This window comes from Choloepus didactylus, chromosome 27 (assembly GCF_015220235.1).
Source record: "Choloepus didactylus isolate mChoDid1 chromosome 27, mChoDid1.pri, whole genome shotgun sequence".
In the NCBI taxonomy this organism is placed as follows: domain Eukaryota; kingdom Metazoa; phylum Chordata; class Mammalia; order Pilosa; family Megalonychidae; genus Choloepus; species Choloepus didactylus.
In genome coordinates this window covers 25169497-25195652 of record NC_051333.1, presented here as the reverse complement: position 1 = coordinate 25195652, position 26156 = coordinate 25169497, and the positions used below count along the sequence as shown (strand labels likewise).

Below are 26156 nucleotides of genomic sequence, written 5' to 3'. Positions count from 1 at the left end.
AGCTCCGGCCTGGCCCCGCCCCCGGCCGCACAAACCCCGCCCCCGGCCGCGGCCCCGCCCGGACGTCCGCGTATCGGCCCTCCGGCGCGCAGGCCCTGTCACGAGGCCCCGCCCCCGGCCACGCCCCCGCGGCCCCGCGCGCCTGAGCCGGCCTGCGCTGCGGCGAGGGCGGTCCTGAGGGCGGCGGCTGGGCGGGCCCGTCCCGTCGGGCGGCCGCTGAGGGGCGCGGAGCCCGGGCTGGGCGGGGCGGAGGTGGCGGGAGGGCGCGAGGGCGGGCCCCGGCCGGTTCCGCGCGCAGGGTGTTTTAAATGTCCCGCTCGAAGCCGGGCGCAGGAGCAGCCGCCTCGGCAGCCAGCGCGGAGTAGGGGGAGGCGCGCATCCCGCCACCGCCGCGCGCTCGGCTGGCCGTCGGCTTCCCGCTCGCGGCCCGCCCCCTGTCTCGGCTCGTGCCGGTCTGCCTGCCTTGGAGACGGCTTCGGGTAAGGGCTCCGGCGCGGCTGCCGGGATCGGGGCAGCGGGCGAGGACTCCTGGAGTACCCGGCCGGTTCGAGTCGGGCCGGGCCGGGCTGGGGCTGGGGGTGGGGCCGAGGCTGGCTCTCTGGGTCCCCGGAGGCGTCAGCTCGGGGTCCCCCGGCAGTGGGGCTCGGAGACAGGGGTGTAGGGGGTAGGTGTTGAGGGGAGACTGAGACAGCCCAGGCCCCGAGGGAGGCGATGGGCCGGCGGGAGGTTTCGAGGGGGCGTCAGAGCCCCCCAGCCCGGGTTCGGACCCGGGATCGCCGGCCGCTGGCGGCGCCGCGGGTGACAGGCCACCCCGGGCCCATCGGCCATTTTCCCGACCGGCCCGGGAGGCTCCCGCCGCCGCCTGCGCGGGAGGGGGAGGGGTGCCCTGGGCGGGCGAGACGGGCCCTGGATCGCCCCCGGCAGCCGCCCTCACCCCGCTGCCCGATTGGTGCCCCCCAGGCCTGAGGTCGGAGCCCGCGCAGTGCGCCATGCCGAGGGAGAGAAAGGAGAGGTACGCGGTCCGCCCGCTGCGGGGGAGGGGAGGGGCGCCTCGGTGGGGGAGGGGTGGACTGGATTTGGGGAGCGCTCACTCCTCCCTCGGTGCCACCTGGCTTTGCAGGGATGCGAAGGATCGGAGCACCATGAAAGAAGAAGGTGGCACCGATTTCTCTGTTCGTTCCAGGAAAAGGAAGGCAAATGTGGCCGTTGTGAGTACAAAGGATACAGGTGGGGGAGGCCCCCTTCCCATCTTACCTGGGTACCAGACTTCCCTCTGCCCACATATTTATAGAAAGGGGGTTAGTTGGGAGGTGCCTTAGCAACTTTTCTTTTTCTTTTCTCTCTGTGTGTTCTGTCTTTGGATTGTTTTATGTTAGTTTTTGCAGGATCCAGATGAAGAACTTGCCAAGATCCACAGGACTGTGGGAAGCCAGTGTGGCATTCAGGTATGTATCCTCGCTGCTGGGTGGAGGATCTCCCACTCTTTTGGGGGTCAGATAGGGTCTTATATTCCCTTGCTACCGGCTGAAGGCCTTTTCTCTAACTGCAGCCACAGTCCATATGGCTGAACCCTGTGCCTGTCAGTGGACACTGACCTCTGCCAGCCTGGGGATTCCAGGAAAGTCTTGCACTCCTGATTGGCACCCTCTGAGCTTACAAATATGCGTAGATGTCTGGAAGAACCAAAATGGAGATCAGATAATCCTCTACTTTTATCCATCAAGAAACTGAGGCCCAGGCAGAGGGAAAAAGTAACCCAGAGTCATATGCAAGCCAGGGGCAGAGCTGGGCCTCCAAACTTGTCTCTAAAGGCTGGTGAACTGGGGTGAGGGTTCTAGACACAAAGCTCTTGAGATAACTGTGATGATGGGGGCTTGTGTGTGGGAAACAATGACATCTCCCCCTCCTACACTTACTTTGTTGTCCTGGTGTGCTTGTAGTTCATCAGGAGTGCTGTAAGAAAATACCACAGAATGGTTGGTTTTAATAACAGGAATTTAATGTCTCTCATTTTTGGAAGTTAAAAACCCCAAATCCAGTTGTTGGCAGGATCGTGCTTTTTCTGCAGTCTAGTGTTCTGGTGGTGGTTTGCTGGCAATCCATAACTCAATCTCTGTCTCTCCCACATGGTCCTGTCTCCTTCAGTCTCCTATATCCAGATTTCCTCTGCTTACAGATACTCCAGTCATATTGGATTAAGGCCCACCCTGATTCAGTTTGACCTCCCTTAAATGATAACATCCTAAAAGATTCTGTTTATAAACAGGTTCACATCCACAGGACTGGGGATTAGGACTTGAATATGTCTTTGTAGGGGACATGATTCTATCTGTAACGGTGCTTTAGGACATTTTTTTGCTGGCTTCCCCCTCTCCCCCCACCCCCCAGGTCTAGTTTAGAGTTTTTCCCCCTTCCTGGCCCTGGAACTTCTTCCAGCCCATCCAGCAATTACCTACAGTGATCACTGCTGTCCAGGGCTCAACCTGGCCTTAGTGAGAGTATTAGTGGAACATTCTGTGTGTCTCAATACATTTTTCATTGACTAGTCCATTTTTCTTGCCCCTCCTTTAAGGAGTTCCACTAAATGTACTGCATGGAGTATGCTGTCATTATAATACCACAAGGTCTTTGCAGAAAAAGCTTGTATTATCTCTCTACCTCCAGAAATGGGTGGGGGCTGTAGTTGTGGCTCAAGTAGGGGAAGCAACCTATCTTCAAATTAGCTGGTAAGGCCTTCTGAGCCTGTCACAGATAAAAGCTGTGCAGGAATAGTCCTCAAGCCGAGGGCAGTGGTCCCAGCTGGGCTAGGAACGGGCACAACGGCCCTAGTGGCCTGATCTGGAAGAATGAAGGGCCTCAAAGCCTGTGGGCCACAGTTTCTACAGTAGTAGTTGACCACTGCATATAAGAGCCTAGCATTAAGGATTTCTGGAGAGAATACACTGAATATTGAACAAGACATGGTTTCTTTCTCTGGTAGAAGAAATACTTCACTTTAGGAAAGGAAATGGGCACCATACCCCGTTTTCTTTCCCTTGTCTAAAAAAAAAAGGCCCAATCAGGCAAGTTGATTTTATGGGTGTTATAAAATAAATTTCTGCTTTGTGAAATTCAAGATTGGTTATTTTCCAGGAGTGACTTGAATTACAAAGAAATTTCCAACTGAAGATAAAGCAAAGCCATCCATATTGACTTCTTGGAGTTTTAGAGTAGTTTCTCCTTTCAAGGATAATCTGAGCAGGTCCTACGGGTTCTAAGATGGGGCTGTGGCTCTCTCCAGTCCAGAGCTGATAGCTGTGATACAAGAATAGCCATGCCATTTCCCACAAGAAGGCATTTTCATACTTGCCCGGAGACTAAAGAGAACAGGTTTCTGTGCATTTGTAGAACAGATAGCCTGAAAATCATCCTTCTTTTTGGCACAGTGTCTTTGTTTCTCTGTATAGGTTCATGAAGCTGGAATTTGGCAGTATGATAGAACCTTTTTCCCTACTAGTCACACAGAATTTTTCTCTGGAGTCGTTTTAGCATCACACATGCAGGTCAGCCCAGTACGACAACCTGGAGTTACTTGGAGCATCGTGCTCAGTGTACCTGCTTCATTGAGTACCTTTTATCTAAAGTCCATTTGACAGATCCATTTTCTTTAGTTTTTTGCATGAGACTCAAATTTTTTTTAATTGGAACAGAATCCTAGATTTTCTCTTACTTTTCAGAAAATAATTTTGCATAAGGCAGTTCTGTCCTTAATTAAAAGTGGCATAAGGAGTCAGAGGTGGTTAGGAATAGTTACCATTGGTCTCTTACTGTTTCTCCATTGCTTCCTAAAGAAAGGCTGCTCTCGTTCCCTTTGAAAGTTGGTATACATTCAAGTTAAAGAACTTAGACTTCATCGTTCTCCTTCAACCACTGGTTCCTAAAAAGGCCAACTTTGGGAACCATTTGTCTGTCTGTGGTTCGTGTAATTTATCTGAACTGCAGGTTGGGAACTGCTACCAGTTTATCTCTAAAGGCCTGCTCCTAGCTGTGCCAACCATTTGGCTGTGGAGGGTGGCACCCAGCTTCTGTCTTCAAGACTAGAATCCATTCTTGAATGAAGAGCAAAACTAACCTAGAGTAGTTGTAACGTGACACTTTTGAGTCAGGGAAATGCAACCGGCACATGATATTGGAACTGGAAGAAGAGGTTGCCTTTCTCGCATAGCTGTTGGCAAGAACTGTGGTGGATAATTTGCATGCCCAATTCTTTGCACATTGGGTGGAGAAGAGTTTTATCCTGCTTTGTTCTTCTCAGTAGACTAAAATGTTCCAGGTTCCTCTGAAGGTGGCTGTATGCAGTGATGGCCACTGTGTTCCTTATCTTCCAGGTAGCACCTAGAGCCCAAGTTTCCAAGTTCATTTTTGTCCCATGATACCTCAGTTGTCCATTTTGTTCTATAGCCAGCATTAATGGTCTTATTGCTTAAAAAATGCCAAGCGTCTCAGACCTCCATGTGGCTTCCATGCTGGCAGGATTGTTGCCTGCCCCGTCTTCAGCATATTCACTAGGTTTTAATTTTAAAAAATCAAACATAGACTTCTGTTTCAAGTGGGAGATCCGAGTAGCTTTAAAGAGAATTTTCTAAATGGCGAATTGACCGTAGTCTTTTCCTACTATTGAATAAAATTAAGTATCTGGAAACTTTAAAATTTTATTCGTTTGGTTTTTAATGATGATAGTTCATTCATTTATCAGATACTTGACTCTTACTCTGGGGGCAGGATTCAGTCTTCAGAATTTTGCCACAGAAACTAATAAGGGTGGAAGTTGGACAAAAATTCCAGTTTGCACCAAAGTCATTTCTTTGATTTCTCATTTTGTAAAAAATAAATTGGTGCTCTACATGCCCCTATGATGGTTTAGTTTTTGTTTTGTTTTTAAATGTGTAAGCTCTATCTCCCTAGACTCCTTGTATAACCTATCCTCATTGCTTGATTGGGTTTTAACTAGGCAGATATTCTTTTTGTTTTGTTTTGAATTATGTAAACAAAAGATCCCCGTTGTATAATATATCTGGTTAGTCCTGCAGCTAAAGGAAGATGTCACATTTGATGGGTTTTTTGTTTTAAAACTGGGGGATCTTAATAAAGATGGCAATCTACATTTTTCTCTCTTAGACTTTTGAATGTGGAGTGCTTACATAAACGTTTTTATTGGAAATTCTGTCTTCCACTTTTAAGGAATTTTAGCAGATTAGTTGTAATTGTTAAAAAAAAACAAATGTTTGAATTGTGACCAAATAATCCCACAATGTATCTTTTTTATAAACACTTCAGAAGTCCTGCCCAATGTCTTACTGAACTGAAAATGAATTAAAAAAAAAAATGTAAAGGCATTTGCATCTCATCTTACTCTTCCTGTCCATTTTGCTGCTCAGGCACCTCGTATGAGAGTGATCATACAGAGATAAAATGCCACTGACTTTGTAGTTTTCCTAGATATTTACCGTATAGACTTGTAAGCTAATAACCAAAGTGAAATGAAAGCTTGGAGTCCTTCCCATGGCTTTCCCTCATCCATGCCATTTCCATCTTAATTTAGGTCAGAATATTTAGACCTGAAGATTCATCTCCGTTGTAAAGGCAATTTTTGAAATATTGGCTGATCTGCAAATTGGTGAATGTAAAAAAAAATAGCTGGTTTACAGTGAACATTTATTTTTATTTTTATTTTTATTTTTATTTTTTTTATCTTCATTTTATTGAGATATATTCACATACCACGCAGTCATACAAAACAAATCGTACTTTCGATTGTTTACAGTACTATTACATAGTGGTACATTCATCACCCAAATCAATCCCTGACACCTTCATTAGCACACACACAAAAATAACAATAATAATAATTAGAGTGAAAAAGAGCAATTGAAGTAAAAAAGAACACTGGGTACCTTTGTCTGTTTCCTTCCCCTATTTTTCTACTCATCCATCCATAAACTAGACAAAGTGGAGTGTGGTCCTTATGGCTTTCCCAATCCCATTGTCACCCCTCATAAGCTACATTTTTATACAACTGTCTTCGAGATTCATGGGTTCTGGGTTGTAGTTTGATAGTTTCAGGTATCCACCACCAGCTACCCCAATTCTTTAGAACCTAAAAAGGGTTGTCTAAAGTGTGCATAAGAGTGCCCACCAGAGTGACCTCTCGGCTCCTTTTGGAATCTCTGCCACTGAAGCTTATTTCATTTCCTTTCACATCCCCCTTTTGGTCAAGAAGATGTTCTCCGTCCCACGATGCCAGGTCTACATTCTACAGTGAACATTTAAAAATATGCTTTTCTTTTACAGACTTGGGACAATAATATGGCCTGTGAAAACCCCTGCTCCCTGATTCCCACACCTGACAAAGAAGAGGATGAACCGGTATACCCAAATTCTATGCGTGAACCTAAGGGTTTTGCACCATCTAGAGCCTCACCACTGCCAGTACTGAAGTGAGTGTTTGCTCTGCCACATGCCTTCCCCGTTTACTCCATGTCCTCATTTCTGGTTAATATGGATGCATACTGACATCTGTTTACTTTGTGTAGCTGGGCAAATAGAGAGGAGGTTTGGAAAATCATGTTGAACAAGGAAAAGACATACTTGAGAGATAAGCACTTTATGCAGCGGCACCCTCTTCTGCAGCCTAAAATGCGAGCTATTCTTCTGGATTGGTTAATGGAGGTGAGCTTGAATCTTCCCATTAACTGGCAGCATTTCTACAGTCTTCTCCATTTTTATGATCTCTTTGTGTGTTTGATTCCATTGACTTATTCTTTATCTTTACAGCCATGGGCTGTACTTTAGTGGTCTTTGGCTTTTTTGTCTGTGTCCTTAAAATAATTTCCCAAATCTCCGTCCCTTAGATATTTTTAAATTAACACCTAATGTTTTTCTCAAAGTTTAAGTAGTTGCCAAGGTTGTCATTTCCAGTATATTGTAAATAATGATATTTCATCTTTGTAAATTAAGTTACTTTTAAATTTTTCTGATGGGATGCAAATATTAGCTGATACCACTATCATAAATTTTTAAAAATATATTTACAGGCTTATCTTTTTTTTTTTTTTTAATTGGCAATCTTTTTCATAGGCTTTATTTTTAAACTGTCATAAGCTTATTTTTAAAAAATTTAACCTCAGGAGTAGATGGCTAAGTTAATCACACTCGTTTCACTTATTTATTTATTTCCCACTCCTATTCCCTTGCCAGCCTTCACACTCAACCATTTCAGTGTGTTTACTGTAAACCTTGTGCGTGTGTGTGACTGTGTTGTTGTAAATGGCCATGAGCTTTCATGATTGATTTTCCTGTGCATCAACTCTCTCTTAAGAGCTTTCAGGTCACCTTGGATGTAGTTTTGTTCTTTGGCAAGTGAATTACATGTGTATCTATTTATTTATTTATTTATTTATTTATTTAACTTTTTTTTTTTAATCTTCGTTTTATTGAGATATATCCATATACCACGCAGTCATACAAAACAAATCGTACATTTGATTGTTCACAGTACCATTACATAGTTGTACATTCATCACCTAAATCAATCCCTGACACCTTCATTAGCACACACACAAAAATAACAAAAATAATAATTAAAGTGCAAAAGAGCAATTGAAGTAAAAAAGAACACTGGGTACCTTTGTCTGTTTGTTTGTTTGTTTCCTTCTCCTATTTTTCTACTCATCCATCCATAAAATAGACAAAGTGGAGTGTGGTCCTTATGGCTTTCCCAATCCCATTGTCACCCCTCATAAGCTACATTTTTATACAACTGTCTTCGAGATTCATGGGTTCTGGGTTGTAGTTTGATAGTTTCAGGTATCCACCACCAGCTACCCCAATTCTTTAGAACCTAAAAAGGGTTGTCTAAATTGTGCGTAAGAGTGCCCACCAGAGTGACCTCTCGGCTCCTTTTGGAATCTCTCTGCCACTGAAGCTTATTTCATTTCCTTTCACATCCCCCTTTTGGTCAAGAAGATGTTCTCCGTCCCATGATGCCAGGTCTACATTCCTCCCCGGGAGTCATAGTCCATGTTGTACAGGCTTATCTTTAACAGTCAGAATTCTTACATTGTTCTTCTCTATTTCTTAAACTCATTCCTTTTTCCCCACAGAATTTTACTCTAACAAAATTATTTTTTAAATCTTTCATTGATTACCATATCATAGTAACAACTGGTCAAAATAAGTTATTATAAATTTTGATAGATAATTGTGAACATAGAAAGTAAAATGTTACCAGTATTGCATTCTTACTGTGACTCTGGGTGTCTTAGGGTGCCTCAGATAAGAAGGCTACCTGGACACCACTGGAAGACTCAGGGTGAGGGAGAGGTGGGAGAAGGGCATTGCAGGCAGGTGCGTTTTACGAAAGAGTATCTTTGGAATTTGAGTATCTAAGTATTTCCTAAAAACTTTGCTGTGTACTCTTTGAAAAGTTTATATTTCCAGGGGTATATGTACCCCAATTACGCTAGTCCTAGAATTGAATCCCCCATCTGTCACTTCAGATCTTTGTGCCCCTGGTCAGATAAATCATTTCACTTTGAGTCTGGTTTCCTTATCTCTAGCGCTTTCTAATAATATTTTCTTTGCAGAGTTTATGAGGATCGGAAAGAGTATATATGAAGTGCAGCTTACATAGGAGGCAGGAAAAGATAGCTGTTCTTATCATTCTTAATTTGCTTTTGATCTTCATTGGTCCCTGAACCTGTCAGTGTTTTCTGTCCTGAATTCTCTGGCAGCCTTGCAGTCGTCCACCACTGCCTCACCTGGGTCGTGTGGCCCTTCTACACTCTGCAGGACAGTTCAGTTGCTTGAAGCATTAGGTGTGGTGTGTTTTAATCTCGCCGGCTTCAGCACATCCTTATTCCAATGTTGTGACTGACAGATTCTATTTTATATAATGCAAATATGCATCGAAGGAATTTTTTTTTTCCTTAAAGGCAGTTAAAAAAAAAAAAAAGTCATGTGTTGTCATTGAGAGGGTAGAAAAGAATGGTAACCTTTATGTCTTTAGTGGAATCCACAGTTCACTGGCATGTTTGTTGGCCTAATGTTAAGTTTCTCAACCCCTAGCCCAGCTGAAAGGTCTGTGTGTGATAAGGTGCTGTTTGTCCCCCATGCCAAGTTGTGGAGTAGCTAAAATAGGGCTGGGAGTTTGTCCCTTGAAGAACAGAAGTACTAGTTTCACTTCTGATCAAGATGTAGTTGTGTTACTTTCTAAAAACTGAGGCTAAATATGGCTTAACCTAGACTTTAGAAATAGGCATTGGCATTTGATGGGATTTTTTGTGCATGTTCTATGTATTATTTCTCCAGTTTCTTTTCTATTTACTAATCCCATGGATTGCACTTATATAAGATCTCCTAGTTAGTAATGGCAGTGTTAGTGTGACAGTGCCTATTATAAATTCATATGCACAATGAGATGTTTGGTGAGGCCTAAGATTTTCTGGGTCCTTTTCAACCTCATCATGTACAGTATTTCATCAGATCCTTACAGACATCCTGAGAGATGGGCAAGGCAGGTACGGTACTAATTTTATAGTTTGAGATATCTGAGATGAATGGGTTTGTCCAAGGTTGGAGCCTAACTTAGAACCTGGGTCTCAAGATCTTTCCGTTTAATGCTTTTTTACCACAGACTTTATTTTTTAGAGCACTTTTCGGTTTACAGAAAAATTGTGCAGAAAGTACAGAGTGTTCCCTATAAACCCCTGCCACCACATACACACAGTTTCTTCTTTTATTAGCGTCTTGCATTAGTGTGGTATATTTGTTACAACTGATGAACCAATTTCGATACATTAGTAACTCAAGTCCATCGTTTATATTAGGGTCTCTACCACAACAATATCACACAGAAGTTTCGCTGCCCTGAAAGCACCCTGAACTCCGCCTATTCATCCCTCCGCCTAAGCCCCTGGCAACCACTGATCTTGTTACTGTCACTGTAGTTGTGATTATTCCGGAACATCATATAGTCGGAATCATGCAGCGTATAGCCTTGTCACACTGGCTTCTTTCCCTGAGCAGTGTGTGTTTAAGGTTCCTCCATGTCTTCTCGCCACTTGTTAGCTAATTTTTTATCACTGAATAATAAATACTCCATTGCATGGATGCACTACATTTGAATGCTTTTTTTAAAAAGCTTGTGATTTACAGCATTCTGGACATATTATAGTCTTTAATGTGTGCCAGCTTTTAAACTTTTTTATGAATATTGCCCAGTTGTGAAAAAATAATGCTAGTTCTTTCCTCAAGTCATACTGAAACTTAAAAAGGGCAGAGCATTCTTTCAGAGAATACAATTTGTTTATCCATGAAAATGCTGCTTTCACCAGCCTGTGAAGTTGTCTCCAGCTCTGTGAGTATTTGCTCTTACTATTAGATAGACCACAGAACACTTAATCCTCATATCTGTGTTTCAGTATCTTAGTGTGCGTGTTCTTGAGGACAAATGAGATGTAACCATCCTTTCAGAAAAGCAAAACTTGTCTCTCTTGATTTGACCTTACTGTCCTTCATCAAAACTCATGACAAGTCTGGTTTTTTTTGCGTTTTTTTTTTCCCCACCTCAAGTAACTGTTCTAAAATGTACTAATTCTTTATTCAGGTGTGTGAAGTCTATAAACTTCACAGGGAGACATTTTACTTGGCACAAGATTTCTTTGATCGGTATATGGCAACACAACAAAATGTTGTAAAAACACTTTTACAGCTTATTGGGATTTCATCTTTATTTATTGCTGCCAAACTTGAGGTAAATAATTTTCAAATATTTGTTTTATACCACGTGCTGTTTCTTGAGCTCACTGAGATTAGGGCAAGGGGTGGGCTATTTGTCTATAATATATAATCTGAAGTTTTCTAGTCCGAGGCCTTTTGAAGTTAAAACCTATGCTAAACAGGCCAGACAGTAATCAAGAAAAGAGGGGTGGTGCGTATATAGATAGAATGCTTATGTTAATGTAGTTTCTTTAAGCAAAAATTGAACTTGGGGCATCTTCCTGGGGATATTATTTAGCATATGGACTCCAAACTTGCTATTTGGGCTATAGGTATGATTTGAATGTTGGTTGATTTAAGAGGATTAAAATTTTGATGTGATTATAGATGGGTGATGGACCCAACTTTCAACCTGCTGACTGAGAGTCCAAAACAGTGAAAATTTCAAAAATATCCTCAATGAGTAAAGGAAACAAAGTTCATTATTTTTGTTGCATTTTTTGGTGGGGGTGGGTGTTTCATTTCTTTCACAATTTTAACCTATTTTGAACCACTGGAGTAGATCTTATAGCCCATCAATGGGGTTTTCCCTTTCTTTCCATGCCAAGGTGCTAAGATAATTTTGGATACATATTATAAACTATTACAGATTGGCTTCTGTCTAGTGGTATCTTCTTTTTTTTATTTCCTTTTAGGAAATCTATCCTCCAAAGTTGCACCAGTTTGCTTATGTTACAGATGGGGCTTGTACAGGAGATGATATTCTTAACATGGAATTAATCATTATGAAGGTAGGTTACAAGTTAATTTCTCAGGCACTTTTAAATGCATACATAATATCTTTTGCACAGGAACTGTGAGTACATCTGGCTAGGTAATTCTTCAGCTGGACACGTTGTGGCACGGACACAATGAACGTCTTAAGAGGACTGAGGGAGGGCGTCCACCCAGGAAAAGTGGAAATGTCCCTTTTCTTCGTTTCTCAACCATTGACCTCTTTTCTCTGTTCTCCTTTAGGCCCTTAAGTGGCACTTAAGTCCCCTGACAATTGTGTCCTGGCTGAATGTATACATGCAGGTTGCATATCTAAATGACTTACATGAAGTGCTACTGCCACAGTATCCCCAGCAGATCTTCATACAGATTGCAGAGGTAAGTGGCTCCATTACCTCTGTAAGGCTACCTACCTGGCAGCTAGATGGAGTAACTCTAGAAGGGATGTGTGTTGGCTGTCTATTTCATTGTTCTCTTCTTTTCCACAGCTTTTAGATCTCTGCGTCCTGGATGTTGGCTGCTTAGAATTTTCTTATGGTGTACTTGCTGCTTCTGCCTTGTATCATTTCTCTTCATCTGAACTGATGCAAAAGGTTTCAGGTATGTTGGCTTTCCAATGAGTTCACAAGGTGTGTTAAACTATAAACCAATTGTCAACTCCAGATTGAGCCTAAAATGTATTCTCTTTTCAGGATATCAGTGGTGTGATATTGAGAAGTGTGTCAAGTGGATGGTTCCATTTGCCATGGTTATAAGAGAGACAGGAAGTTCAAAACTCAAGCATTTCAGGGGAGTCCCTGCTGAAGATGCACACAACATACAGACCCATATAAACAGCTTGGATTTGCTGGTCAGTACTGTTCCTTGTTTCAGACTTTATTTCCCCAGACAAATTCATAAAACCTAAACAACCTCTTCACATCTCCTCAGGCTGGCTCCAGATATCCTTGAAAGACTCCAGTTCTTTTAATGCCTTGAAAAAGGAAAATTCTAACCAATATCTTCTAAGTATCATGTAGACCAGAAAATTTTAGATTGTTCTTTGCTGTTTTTTCCCTGATTTGCCTCTGTAGAAAGAGTACACCATAAGTGAAGCCCAGTAAATACCATCTTCTCATTTTAACATCTCTCCCTTTTATTCTTATCAACAGGACAAAGCCCAAGCAAAGCAAGCCATATTGTCAGAACAAAATCGGATTTCTCCTCTGCCCACTGGGGTCCTCACTCCTCCCCAGAGCAGTAAAAAGCAGAGCAGCGAGCAGGGGACAGTGTGTGCACACCAGCATTCTCCACCAAAGACACTTGTGCAAAAGGAAGGCCTGTTCCAATCCTCTTCTGTCCGCTGTGGCGGAGGCATGCATTAGTTTTTACCAATATTTAAATGGAAGAGCACGTCTCTTCTGCAACAGAAGTGTTTTTGTGGATGGCATTGGACAGGGAGAAGTGTTTTTTATTGAATGCTTAGATTTTTTTTTAAATAAATGGGTCAAGTACACCAGCCACCTCCAGAACACCACTGAGTGCTCCAGATGCTGCTAAGGAAGGTGATACTTGACTTGATTGACTATTCACACAAATAACAAAGGCTTGAAGTTGAGGAGTGCCACTGTTGCTGGTGTTCTGGGCTATGGCCTATTGAGTGCAACAGGTAGTTGTGAGCGTTGTGATGCAGAGCCCACAACCAGCTGTGCTGGGGGCCTGCCCTTTCCATACTCTGAATTGACAACAGTCAACGCCTTTTATGAACTATTGTTTTGTAAGTGCTGCTATGTCTATCTGTTTTTTAATAAAGATAATACTGTCTTTGAGACAGCTGGTTTTATGAGCCATGTCTGGTCATTTAAGTTAGAAGTCAACTTTCAGCATGCCTATAGCAAAGATCTCGTTTGACCTCAAGCTTCTTAAAACTCAGGTCTTCAAGCAAGTATGTTAAAAAAAAAACCTTAGAAATGAACTGAGTGCAGTCTTTCTGTCGCCTCTGGGCCCCCCTCAGCTGGAAATGAGGCTTCAGTTAGCATTCCTCCCACAATGCCCTGCACAAGTTGCCCAGGTGGGGTTCACTGACTGGCTGTGGCAGTGGTGGTGAAGTTATTTCCACATCAGAGGGGATTCTTAGGTATCGTTTCTTTCCTAGGACTGGTTAAAAGTCATAATGAGTCTAACTAGTGTTATTTAATACCCTTTTTGCCTTACCCAAATCTCAACTTCAAGAATAAATATCTGGAGAACTTGTTAACATAGTGGCCTAAAATGATACTCTTTGAGAAAGTTCAAAGTAAAAGTGTATGTAGCCCAAGGCATGATGGCAGTATTCAATACGTTCCATAACCACTGATGGAATCACCAGGTGCCTCGATAACAGAAAAAGTCACTATCCACTTTAAGGCCTCATGGGTTCAACCCAGACTGCATTTTGTCGAACACCTTCAGAGTGGTGGTTTTGTCCGATCCTTGGGTTTCACTTTCACAGAACTTTGGCATAGGTGACGGTGCACATGAGGGAAGGCAAATGAGCAAATAAATAACACTTATTTGAAACTTGTGTTTCATTTCCTTTTGCAAAACTATCTTCAGAAGGAAGAAAAACAACCATATTAATTTTTTACCATTTTATATGATGTTGGAGAGACACCCTACTGTTTTGATATTGTGATGTTACAGTTCTGGCAAGTTCCAATAGTTTTACTAATTAATGTATTATAAATCAACATAACAGTATTTACTCAAATTATACAACTCCTGGCTAATGCTGCAGCTCAGGCAATGGTCCCACCCTAAAAAGCAGTGACTTTTTAATGGCAATTATTTGTAAGTGATTTGGCGAAATACTAAAGATGGTTAATTTACATTTGGCATTTTTATGCAAAAATGTGGTACCAAAAAGTTTCTGTTTTCAAAGTTTTACTATAAGTTTGAGAGCTGGATAAATGTGAGGTAACACCTGTTTGAAAGCATGTTTGAGGTAAATATTAATTCATATATCTCATTTGGCAAGCTGTCATAATCCAGAGAATGTTATTGGATGTGACGAAATGAGCGTCTTAACATTCTAATTGCTGGAAAGCAGGATTTCTAAATGGCAGTGTTGCCACAGGCCACTCTTAATCATCCATGCTAATAAAACATAGGTCCAGGATGGATAAATGGAATCCATAGTAATCAGTATTTTCTATGGCTCTGTCAAAAACCCTAAGAGCCACTAAGAAAAATTAAGGCTTCACTTTTTAGAAGAGGGTCCTCTGCTTGGTAGTAATCAGTGCATGGCTAATTTTGGCCCCTCACTGGTTGGCTTTCTATTCCCACTTGCCAAGTCATTTTTCTGCAATTCAGCTCAAACCAGCTGGGGCCGCATGATATCACAACGGACTTCAAGGGATGAAAATAATAGCTCAGGGTCAACTTAGGGGAACAGAAGCTCTGAAGCAAAGATGTATCAGCGGGAAGAACTAGAGAAGAGAGGTGATGTGGGGCCCCTTTATCTAACTTCCTTGTTTTAGAGATGGAGAAGCTCCGAGTAACCTATCGACCAACCATAGAGACGGGTCAGATTGTGGTAAAATGTACCACATCCTTAACACGCCCTAGCCCACGGGATTCGCTCAGTAGACCTCGCCCGTGTTGCTAATCCCCAGACCCCTGTGCCTAAGAATAAAAACAGCGGTTCGTAGGTGACAGATCTTGATGGTTTTCCAATGACCTTATTGTGTGGTGGAGGTCACGCATATCAAAAGGATAGATCGGTGAAGGTGAGGTTCAGGTTGACTTGATGTTCCTGAGTCAGGAAAATAAAGGGCTGTGGAGCCCTTTAAAAATTGGGGCCTCATGTGGGCTGCACTTCTATCCTCTAACTCAGACACAAACGAGATTGGAGTTTATTCAGGCAAAATTAGGCTTTAGGTTAGAGCGGGGATGGAAAGAGAAATCAAATCTGATAATGTCTAGTCATATTTACCCAACTGTGCATTTTCCTACTACACGTTCAACATTTTGAAATTCAAATCACATTTATACCTTGGACATTGTTAGAAGACTATTTTTATCCCTGCTGTAATCATCTAATTTGCTGATTACAGGTCTCAAATTGCCACAGAGAACTCAATTTTTGAAAGAATTGTCCTGTTTGATCAAATATGTTATTCAAGCAATGCAGTCATTTGTTCCACAAGGTTACCTGCCAGGCAAAGTTAACCAGGAGTAATAGCATTAGAAGCCTATACTTAAAATCAAGCATTAGCTAATCTGCCTGTGACAATAGAGTCTTAAATATAATTTGCTGCAGATACTTCAGTTCCTGCACTGACAAGACAATTGCATTTTGTATTCAATGAGCACAGATTTTTTCTTCCTACCTCATCCCATTTCCAAATTTAACTCCAGAAAACTCTAATATGCTCTGTTCCACAGACTTACCAGGTACTATTTCCCAGGAGTCTCACACCTCAGACGGGAGGGCAAATGCTGTCCTTTATTAAATAAACACTCCCCCTGCCCTTTTAAACCACGCTCCTGATGAATGCCAATTCCAAAATTGTGTAGCACCTGACTGTGCACTGAGGCTCAAGGACAGATGCTGGCTTCCCTAGGAGGATGTGTAAGCCGCCCTTGTATTGACCCCCTACTGTGTGCTGGGCACTACCACGTATGGGAGACAAAGAGCGTGGTCAAAGGGCGCAGGTCTGCCCGGCAGGCAGGTGAACAGCTGGAACACCGCGGGGTCGCTGCTATGAACGGGAGGCCTCTGGCAGCAGAGGGCAGGGGCAGGACTTCCAATGGTGTCCTCCCAGCAGTCGGAAAGAGCTCAGAGATGGGGTGGAGGGAGGAGGGAGACGAGGCAGAAGAGGTGACAGAGACCACATCGGAGGGGCTTTGGCACGTCAAGCTGAAGATGGGCTTGAGCTCCCTGGCAGCAGGAAGCTGGTGTTTGCAAGCAGAGTAATGGGCTCAGAGCCACGTTCGGAGGCAGAAATTGAGAAGACAAGCCCGGAGTCCTGCCCGACTGCAGTACATGGGGGACAAGAAGGAAGGCAACGGGATATCAGTAAAAACCAGCTGCATCAAGGACAATCTCTAAAGGGCCATGTCTGAGTGACAGCCCTGCAGCCCTCCTTAGCTGCAGGGTTTTGGCCCCGCACCTCTGCACAGGCCCCTGCCTGGGACTCCAGGAACATGTGGAGGCTTCCTCTGATGTGACCTCAACATCCTCAGTCCCCTTCCCTCGGCTCTGCCCTCCACCCCACCACCCCGTCCTCTCCTAGTGTCCAGCCTCATCTCTCTCCTGCCCCTCCCAGGCCACCTCCTTCAAAGGCCACCTGCCCTGGCTCTCTCCTCCTCCTCACCTTCCACTGTCTAGTCGGGCTTCTGGCCCCACACATGGCACACTGCCCTTGCTAAGGTCACCTAAGACCTCCACAGGGCAGATCTAGTGGAACTTTCACGCCTTGATCTCACAGCATAACTCTGCCACCCTTAGCTCTGCCAGCCCCTTTCCTTGCAGAAGGAGGAAGCCCTCCCTTGCCTTCCATGCTCTCCCTCCTTCCAGGAGCCTTCTTTTCTGCTCCAGCACCCCCTCCCACCCCATAAGGTGGAAGAGTCACAGGTTCATCTGGGCCACCGCCATCATTCAACATTCTCTCTCTGGGCGAGCTCACCCCTCCAAGGGCTTCGATGCCTTCCATGCTTCACTCCCATCCAAGGTGCACCTCGGCCCAGCCAGGCTCACCTGCTCTCAGACCTGAACCCCACCACCCTGCAGCACGCTCTCACCCAGGCATCGCTCTACTGCAACGTGCACTGCCTCATCCGCTAGGGGGATGCTCTGAAAAATGGGCCGAGATGGCAACTAGCAATACACAGCGAGCAGCGGAAATCGACTCATTAACAGGTCAGCAGGGAAATGCAAACTAAAACAAGGAGATGATTGCACACCCATCAGATCGGCAAAATTCAGATTGCAGAGAGTAATATAATGAATACCTGTGTACCCACCACCTACGTAGACTTGCCAAATTTGCTTCACATCATTTTTTAAAAAAAGAATACCATATTACAGATACAGCTGGAGGCACCCTTGCAACCCTTCCCAAGCCCATGGTCCTTCTTTCCTCCTCAGTGGAAACCACCACCTTGAGGTTGCTGTATATGATCCCCACAAATAGTTTTAGACCTTTATCATTTATATTTGGATAGAGTGTTGCTCCAGATAGTTAGTGTTGCTTTGCCTGTTTTAAAGATTTACATGAATGGGATCAAAACTTACCTATCGTAATACCCCTTGCTATTTCCTTTCAACATAATTTTCAAGATTCATTCATGTCACTACATGTAAAATTGAGTTTATTCATTTTTTAACTGTGGTAGAGTTTTTCTTTGTGTGAATATACTGCTATTTATTTATTCCCTCCCCTCCTGGTCTACAAGTAAGTTTCCAATGTTTTCACCATAACAAACGCTGCAATGGATATGTTGTTCACACGTGTGTCACGGCTGTGAATTCCTCTCCAGCACATTCCTAGACATGGAATTAATTGCCTGTCAAAAGGCTTGTGCCTTGCAACTTTGGGGCTAGGTGTGGTCCACTACTTCCCCAAATTAGATCACTTTATTCTCCCAGCCAGAGTTTGAGAGTCCCTGCCTCCCCACAGACTTTTCTTCCCAAGAAAACTGCTATTATTAAATTATATTGGGATTTTTTTTCTGATTACGAAAGAAAGCAGAGCTTGTTTGTTACAATAAACTAGAATATCACAAACATGCACAACACAGAAAGTAAAAATCCCTTAAAGATAGCCACTGTTAAAGATATGAGTGTTAACATAATGTACATTGCTCCAGAATTGTTTTATGCAATGAATAAAAGAAAACATTTGCAGCTTTATGACAAGGTTGTCTCACTTAATTGTATCATCTTTAAGGAGTTTAAAATGTATGTGCACACACACACTCAGGCCCTTTTTGTTTTCATTTGTCAATGATTGCCTTTTGATTGATTTCATTGCCTAGTACAGGGTCTGCACCTAACAGAAGTTCAATAAATACTGGCCCAGTGAATGAATGGAGGGGAGGGGTGGATGGATGGATTCTTACATAGATAACCAGTCTCGTTAAATTTCTGACATTTCCATGCCCAGAAGGATCTATGCCATCTTACTGCTTGCAAAAGACCAAAATGAAGATTGCAAGAAGAGGCATTAACAGGAATGAATCAAGGCTCTGTCCTGCTCTGTCCATTTCTGAGCACAGGAGCTGCAGGCCACTGAATTCCAATTCTTGGAAGGGTTGCAAGGGTGGGACGGCATGCAAGAGCCCAGGTTCCAGTGCATCCTCAGACAGACAGACAGACAGACAAATCCAAATCCATTCCCCCTGCTAGGGGCAAGGCTGCAATGAACCACTCCAGTAGTACCATCTTTTTCTTAAAAGAAAAAAAAAAAAAATCCAAAGTTAATAGATTCCAGCAGTCATAGCCTGAGTCATCTAAAAAGTTCTCTGGGTCCATCCGTCTTGCCAAGCACCTAAGCTAGTTATCTCTTGTTACAGACAAGTAACGAACGTTTCATCTGTGAAAGATGGTGATTTGGTCTAATGTGCTTTACCTTGCAGTTCTGGGTCCTCCAACCATCCCCGAAGCTGGGAGGGATTCGCAGAGGCAGAGGCGCTCAGGGCTAAAGCAGAGGCTACACCTCGGGCGCCTGTGGGCCAGATGCTGCTGGGGGTGGGTGGGTCAGGGGGTGGGTGGATCGGGAGCGGTTCTTGGGGTTTGGGCTGCAAAGGAGTTTTAAAACATTTAAGTCACCATGTACAAATTGAAAGAGTTCACATAGAAATACGGGTCTGCGGTCTGCAAGGAGCCAGTCCCCACCACTCCTTACCGGATCCGGTGCTGGGTCTCTGTCCATCACAATCCATCTCCACATATCGCTGCCGATCATCTTGGAGAAAAGAAAGTTCTTGTACCCGTAACCCGATCAAAAGTGAGAAAACGGTATCCATCAAACAGGTGGAGTGTTTCAAGAAAAATGGCAGGGACAGCTTATTTTTCTCTGGAAGTGCTGAATATTTGGACCTGTTCAATATTCAGTGCAGGTTCCAAAGAGCTCCAGGCTCCCACAGGCATTTCAGTTTGAGACTCCTGGGTTTACAGGAGAGTATCGACTATAACCCCAAGACCTGGGGCCTCTAAGCTCATCACTTACCTACTCTGGGTCTCAGTTTCCACATCTGCCCAGTGGGGCCCCAAGTCTCCAGCCAGCAGCCCGGGTGCGCGGTGAAGGAGGCAACCCTTCCTGTCTGTCCTCTCAGCCTGCCCCAGGGGGCGAGGCCAGCCTCCTCTGGCATCAGAGCGACTTTCTGTTTCTCTCCCAGATGGTGATGAAAGGCAAGTCGGGGGAAGGGGAGGTTCAGGTTTGCAATCACTCTTCAGGGAACTCCCCTGCTTCCTTTCATGCAAAGGAGGTTTCATTTCTCTAGGTGTCAGGGTAGGTGGGAGGGGGTGGGGGTGCTCAGGACAGAGGTCAGGCTGGCAAGCAGGTGGGATGGAAGCCAGGCAGGGGCTGAGAGAAGTCCCCACCTTGCCCATCCTCCAGGCCTTCTGGTGAGCCGTCGACACTCAGCTTCCCACCTGCCTCGGGGACCTCGAATCCTAGCCCACCTAGGACACCAGAGGTGGGGCAGCTCCGATGCTCTGATTCCAGGACTGCTGGGAAGACCCCTGCCCAGAAAGTGGTCTCCCCCAAAGGCTGAAAGATGCCCCTCCCCACCAGAAGGATCCTGAATGCCATGGCCCCCAGGCATCGCCAAAAGCCTCTGCCAGGGGGCAGGCTTTGTTTGTACTTGAATGCAGCCCTGCCCTGAGCTGCTGGAAAACCCTCTCTCCCATTCTGCTCCTCTGATGAGAAAACTGAGGCAACAGAGGACAAATTGCAGCAGAAAAAGATGAGTTTACAGATCCCGGGGGGTGATTTTCTGCACTGTTCATTTTAGTGACGTCCAGGGCAGCTGAAAAGGCTGGTTCATCTGCACGATGAGATAGAAGCGGCATCAATAAGGAATTCACGGGAAGCACAAAAGGCAGGCTGGGTGGATTTTATTAATTATATTTCTTTTATCCTTATAACAATGGCATGTCAGTAATCTACACTGAATGTGCCCAATTGATGCTAATGATTTCATCCTTTTGTTTCTGTCAAAAAAAAAAAAAAGAAAAAGAAAAAGAAGTCTGTCTGCCCGAGCTAGTCAGCCCCAGCATGAGCCCGGAGCCCAGCAAATATCTGCCCACCTGCCACCTGGACGCCCCCCTCCCTGTCAGTTTTGTAACTGGCTCCCCTTAGCAAAGCTGGCAGCAGTCCTGCCTGGCAGTGCCCCTTTGCTGGGTCCCCAGTCCCTCTCCCATTCTCCTCCCTCCTGCTCTGCCATAATCCCACAAACAGGCACTCGACATGCACTGAGTCCCCTGATCTGGAGCAGTGAGTACTCCACCTTATCATGGGGGCGTGACAGGCAGGTCGTAGCGCGTATGTGTGTCTGGGCCATAGTTCTGAGCTGAGGACCCCTCTCGATGCACCTCAAATCCTATCCTCAGGGATTTTTTTGAAAGAAAAAAAATGACTGGGTTATGGGTTGCTCCAATCCCTATCTATTATTATTAGCTTTCATTATCTGGAATAAGGTAGAAAAAAGCACATGTATCAGGGAACCACAGCGATGAGTGAAAAAGCCACAAGCCCTCTGCCCTCTTCTGTCACCTCCCACCCCAGGACCCCGGAGGTGGGGGTGGGGGATTGTCGAGAAGTGCAGAGAAGAGTTTCCACTTAGCGGCATCATTTTCACAAGCTCACAGGTGCTAAGCCTCAGATCCTTCTCTCCTTTGCCTCCCTGGAACACTGGCCTAGGAGTGAGGCCCTGAGAAGAGAGTCCAGAAATGCAATGTCTCCTGCTTCACAATGAGACAGAAAGATGGGCACCCCTGGTCCCTAGGTGATTATCTGAACACAAATGTCATCTGCAAGTGACAGAGAGCAGTGCCCAAGCTGCTGACTGCCATTAACACTTAGAAGGAGTTTTCAGAATGGGTCTGGGATGTCCCCTCCTCACTGTCCACTCCACAGTGATGGCCGTGACCCTCCCAGGTGACCCCGGTTCCTGGGGAGATCCTAGAGGCAGTCCCAACTTGACCACCTCCACCTGCTGCTGAGGCAGGAAAGCTCTGGAACTGCCAGGCAGGAGGGCTTGAGCGTGACCTGCAGTTGAAAGCGGGGACTAGGGGCTTATCCTGAGGAAGGGTCTGCAACTGCATGCTGAGCTTTATTAAATGATGCCACCGAGGTGGCTTGGGAGGGACCAACAGCCATGATGCAGAGCTTCTACTATTCTGCTCTCTGGCACTGCCAATCTCCTCTTCCCTCTGCCTTTCTACCTTCCAGACCTCCTCCTCCAGGCACCGGGGACCAATCTGCACAGCTGGCGGCCCAGGCTGCTCCTGGAATCCCTGGTGGAGGCAGTGCCGAGAAGAGCTGTTGCTGAGGCGGTTGATGATGCTTGGTGGGAGGCCTGTGTGCACGCTCACCCCACACAGCTGCTGGACGCTGGCACACTCCACTGCTGTAAAAATATCAGCACTGCCGCCCCAGCTCCTGGAGAAATTCTCAGTGTGACAGGCTGTAAAGTAATCCTACATTTGAATTTCATCTACAAATCCCCGTTTTCTCCAGACAAGCCCGAACCTGCACAGATGGCCCCTCACACCAAAAAAGTAAAAATAACAAAGCTTGAGATTCCAGGCCTCCCTTTTTCTCTGGGCAGATGTGTCAGCTGCACGCTTCGGGAGGTGCCGTCTGTGTCCTTGCAGCCACCCCTCTCCTTCTTTGCGTTTGCACTCAACCCTTCTGGCGTGCTGGCGGGTGTGCTCCTGGAAGTGTCTCTGTGGCCTTGGCCTTTGGAGTGGGGCAGGGAGATCCAGAGGGGTGGGCCAGAGTGAAAACTCATCCCACACTCATGCACCCAGGCCGGGCCACTTTGTCATCCATGAGATGGCCCATGGGAGTGGTCTTGAAGGGTTGGAGCAAGGTCTCAGGTAAGGTGATCAGCAGGAAGTGGGGGGCATGGGATTGCTGTGCTAAGGGCCGGGCAGGTGAGAGAAAGTTCGGGGGGCTCCTGATTTTCTGAATCCTCCAAGCCCCCATCAGCCAAAGGCCCCTCGATGACCCATTAATTCTTCCCATCAGAGTTTGCTAGGTGCTTCCCTGCCAGGCCCTGGGATAGAGAACAGGGGCCCAGAGAACACACAGTCAAGGAGGCCCAGTGAGGCCAGAGGAGGCAGACACCCTGCTGGTGACACTGGGAAACACTCCTAGGCCGAGTCACAATGAGCATGTGGCCTGCAGTCCTAAGTGTCACTCTTCTCTGGAAACAGAGGCCACAGTCCTTGCCCCACTAGAGGGTCGGATGAGATAAAGATGCTCGGTTGTAAGTGAAGCAACTCAAACTGCCAGGAGAAAAAAAGGGAACACATGGGCTCTTGAGTCTGAAGAGCCCAGGGGCGCATCTAGCCTCAGGCATGGCTGGGTCTAGGTGCTTATATGTGGTCCTCAGAAATCTGTCTCCCTCCCTTGTTCGGCTCTGCTCTGCTCTGTTCTGTCCTTGTTCCCCATGTGACATCTGCCAGTGTCTCCAGGCTGATAATTCTACCAGCAAGCGTCTTCCCAGAATCCCTAGCGAAAGTCCTGGGGACGATTCTGATTGGCCCAGCCTGGGTCACATGCCCATCTCTTCTCTCATCAGAGGCCAGCGAGAGGCAGTGCTCTGACTGTCCAGGCATGGGTCAGATCCCAGCCCTCGGGACAGGGTGGGCAGTCAGCCCCATCTGCACTACCGGCAGAAGAAGGGAAGGGGGGATGTTGGTCTGGCAAATGCAGCCAATGGAAACAAAACAAAACAGTGCCACCACCTACAGAACCTCCTAGACAATGAGTTGCTAGAGAGGTGTGTCCTCCGAAACAAAAATCCTGCTGCTGTTGTTGGCTGCTGCATTCACCTCCTCAACACCCCTGACTCCACAAGCTGGCCTCTGTGCTAGACCCAGGGTACAGGGAAGGTTCCAGACACCCCTGTGGGGAAGCCTGCCCCATTGCAGACCCCAGCAGGTAGTGTGGGGAGTGGGAGCAGCGCAGTAGGAACTGCTTGCCCTTCAGGTCTGCCTCACCCCAAGTCCTCGTGTTGCAGCCTCCATCTTCCTCTTCCTCAGACCAGAAACTGGGATCTCCCAACCCGGTGTGGAGGAGAAAAACAGACCAGGAGGGTCCCCACTAGCCAAAGCCACAGGCCCGGGGCTTCTCCCACCTTTGCTCACCACCCAGACTACCCAGGATAGACTTGTCCTCTCCTAGTAGAAAAAGGGTACTGAGCCCAGAATTGTGCTGCAGTTCAGGGAAGCTGGGAACAGCTGTGTCCACACACCTGTGGCTGTTGGTCCTGGGGCGTGGTGAGGGGAGAAAGGAAGGGATATATCTGCCTAGGGGGTCAGTGAACTGGGAAGAGGCCAACGGTGGAGGTTCAGCTATGGCACTCCCACCACCCAGAGTGTGCCACTGCCCTGCTGTGTCTTTTCCAGACACTGTAGGAGTAAAGCACATTTCCGTAAAGCAATCCTACAGTGAATGTATCAGGGCAATTGCTGTTTGAAGGAACTTCCCTAAAGCAAACCTTGGGGAAGAACTCCCATCAGGGGTTGGCTGGGGCTCGGTCAGCATGAGAGTGTCCAGTTCCCAGCTACAACAGATTGGGAACACCCAGCAGTGTGCAGGGCACTGCTGCCCAAGCTCTCTCTACTGGGATGAGGGTATTTCGTTCTCCCACGGCCCTATGGGATGGATTATCACTGGCCCCGTTTTAAAAAGAAGAACCTGAGACCAAGGAGGTTCAACAGCTTGCCCCAGGTCGCCCTCGGGCTGGCTTCAGGGCCCGCGGCTCCACTGAATGGAGTCCCACTAACCAACCCACATGAACCCCAAAACCCAACCGAGGGTCGGGACGTGGGCTTTTGGGGACTGAGGGCCAGAGAACAGCCGCGCCGCAGAGGCCTCGAAAGGGCGTTCTCACCCGCTCTGGAGCAGGGCAGCCGGGGTGCACTGGCTTCCCTGCCCGGGGCCGCTGCTCCCAGGAATCCGGGGCACTGCCTCCGGCGTGACGGCTCCGCTCGGGCCCAGGCCGCCGCGGACTCCCGCGAGCAGCGCCTCCCGGCCACGCGGCGCCGACGGAAGAGGAGGAGGAGGAAGAGGAGGAGGCAAGGCGGGGAGGAGGGAGGACAGCGAGTGGGGCGGCCTGAGGAGACCCCGGCTGTGGGAGCAGAGCGCGGAGGGACGGGGAAATGGGGGGTGGTGGAGGACGTAGAGGAGCGGGCCGGAGGTCCCCTCCAACCTCTTTCCCGCCAGGCCCGGGCAGAAGCAACCGCCACCGATTTGGCAAGAACTGCCTCGGAGCCTCCTCTGCAGGCGGTGCCCCTGCCACCCCCATTATACAGACACGCAAACTGAAGCCTCACCGAGTGTGCAAGGCTAGGCCAGGGCCGAGGCGCAGGAGCAGAACGCCAGGGCAGGGACTCCAGGCCCACTGTCGGCCATCGCCCCCCGTAAGACAGGCCGCAGGCTGAGCCACTTCCTACTGGTTGGGCCAGTGTCTCAAGCGCTCGGGGCTCGGGTGAAATGGGGCGACGCTCACCTCGCAGGGTTCCCTCCAGGCTGGTCCGCTCCTAAGGGCAGGGCCTGCTACGGGAGAGCCCGGCGCCCCCGGGTACCACTGCGGTCATTACTCCAGCAGGAGGACACCGGGGCTCAGCGCGCGAGCGCGGCCGCCGCCACCCAGCCGGCCCTCCTCGGCCACCGCGGGCGCCGCGCGCACCAGCTCCCCGGCAGCCCCCGGCCGGCGCCGCCCTCCGCGCTCCCGCCCCGCTCCACGTGCGGCGTGTTTACCCACGTGACCAGCCCCCGCCCGCCAGCCCCGCCCCGGCGCGCCGGCAAGGCCCCTCCCCGCTGCGCCTCGGAGGAGCGCGCGGGCCGGCACTGGCGGTTGGGGCCGCTCGGCGCTGGGGGCGCGGCCTCGCATCCTCCCGGCGGACGGTCGCGAGCTCCGCTGGGCCTGCGCCTCAAGGGAGCGGGCCCCGAGCTGCGCGCTGCGGTGCGCGCGGGACTCCGATGCGGTGAGGCGGCGGGAAGGAGCGGCTGGGGGCGGGCTGGGGGCGGGCGGGGGGCGGGGCGGACCTGCGCAGGCGCCTCCGCGGGGCTGGCGGGCTCCGGGGGCGGGGCTGGCGGGCTCCGGGGGCGGGGCTGGCGGGCTCCGGGGGCGGGGCTGGCGGGCTCCGGGGGCGTGGCGGGCTCCGGGGGCGGGGCTGGCGGGCTCCGGGGGCGTGGCTGGCGGGCTCCGGGGGCGGGGCGGGTCCGGAGCGGCCGCAGGCAGGTGCGCAGATCACTGAGCCAGAGTCCCTGCTACGAGGACACACAGCTAGTTAAAGCCCGGACCTTCGCGTAGTGGCACATGCACTCCCAGAGGGTCTGCACCCTCGGCAGGGCCACTCACCCCGTGGCTTCCTCGGCGCGCCTGCCCCTCCCGTGTGGTCCCTTAGGCTCTGGGCTGGC

The 26156-nt window shown here is 47.7% G+C and overlaps 2 protein-coding genes across 2 annotated transcripts; one reads left to right on the top strand and one right to left on the bottom strand.

The window, feature by feature from the left end:
• Positions 1–316: 316 nt before the first annotated feature.
• On the top strand, positions 317–13342 carry CCNE1 (cyclin E1). The gene is made up of 12 exons (XM_037819886.1): positions 317–479; positions 961–1012; positions 1121–1208; positions 1377–1445; positions 6331–6476; positions 6573–6708; positions 10646–10792; positions 11454–11549; positions 11776–11910; positions 12021–12132; positions 12225–12382; positions 12684–13342. Exons 2-12 carry the CDS (start codon positions 990–992, stop codon positions 12894–12896), a joined length of 1323 nt encoding a protein of 440 aa, XP_037675814.1. The 5' UTR covers positions 317–479; positions 961–989; the 3' UTR covers positions 12897–13342.
• Positions 13343–16147: 2805 nt separating this feature from the next.
• Positions 16148–25330, bottom strand: LOC119521208. The gene is made up of 6 exons (XM_037819242.1): positions 25319–25330; positions 24625–25273; positions 22094–22185; positions 19401–19460; positions 19125–19293; positions 16148–16329 (listed from the first exon to the last, which is right to left on the bottom strand). The coding sequence occupies exons 1-6, from the start codon at positions 25328–25330 to the stop codon at positions 16148–16150; spliced, it is 1164 nt and encodes a 387-aa protein (XP_037675170.1).
• Between the last annotated feature and the right edge of the window lie 826 nt (positions 25331–26156).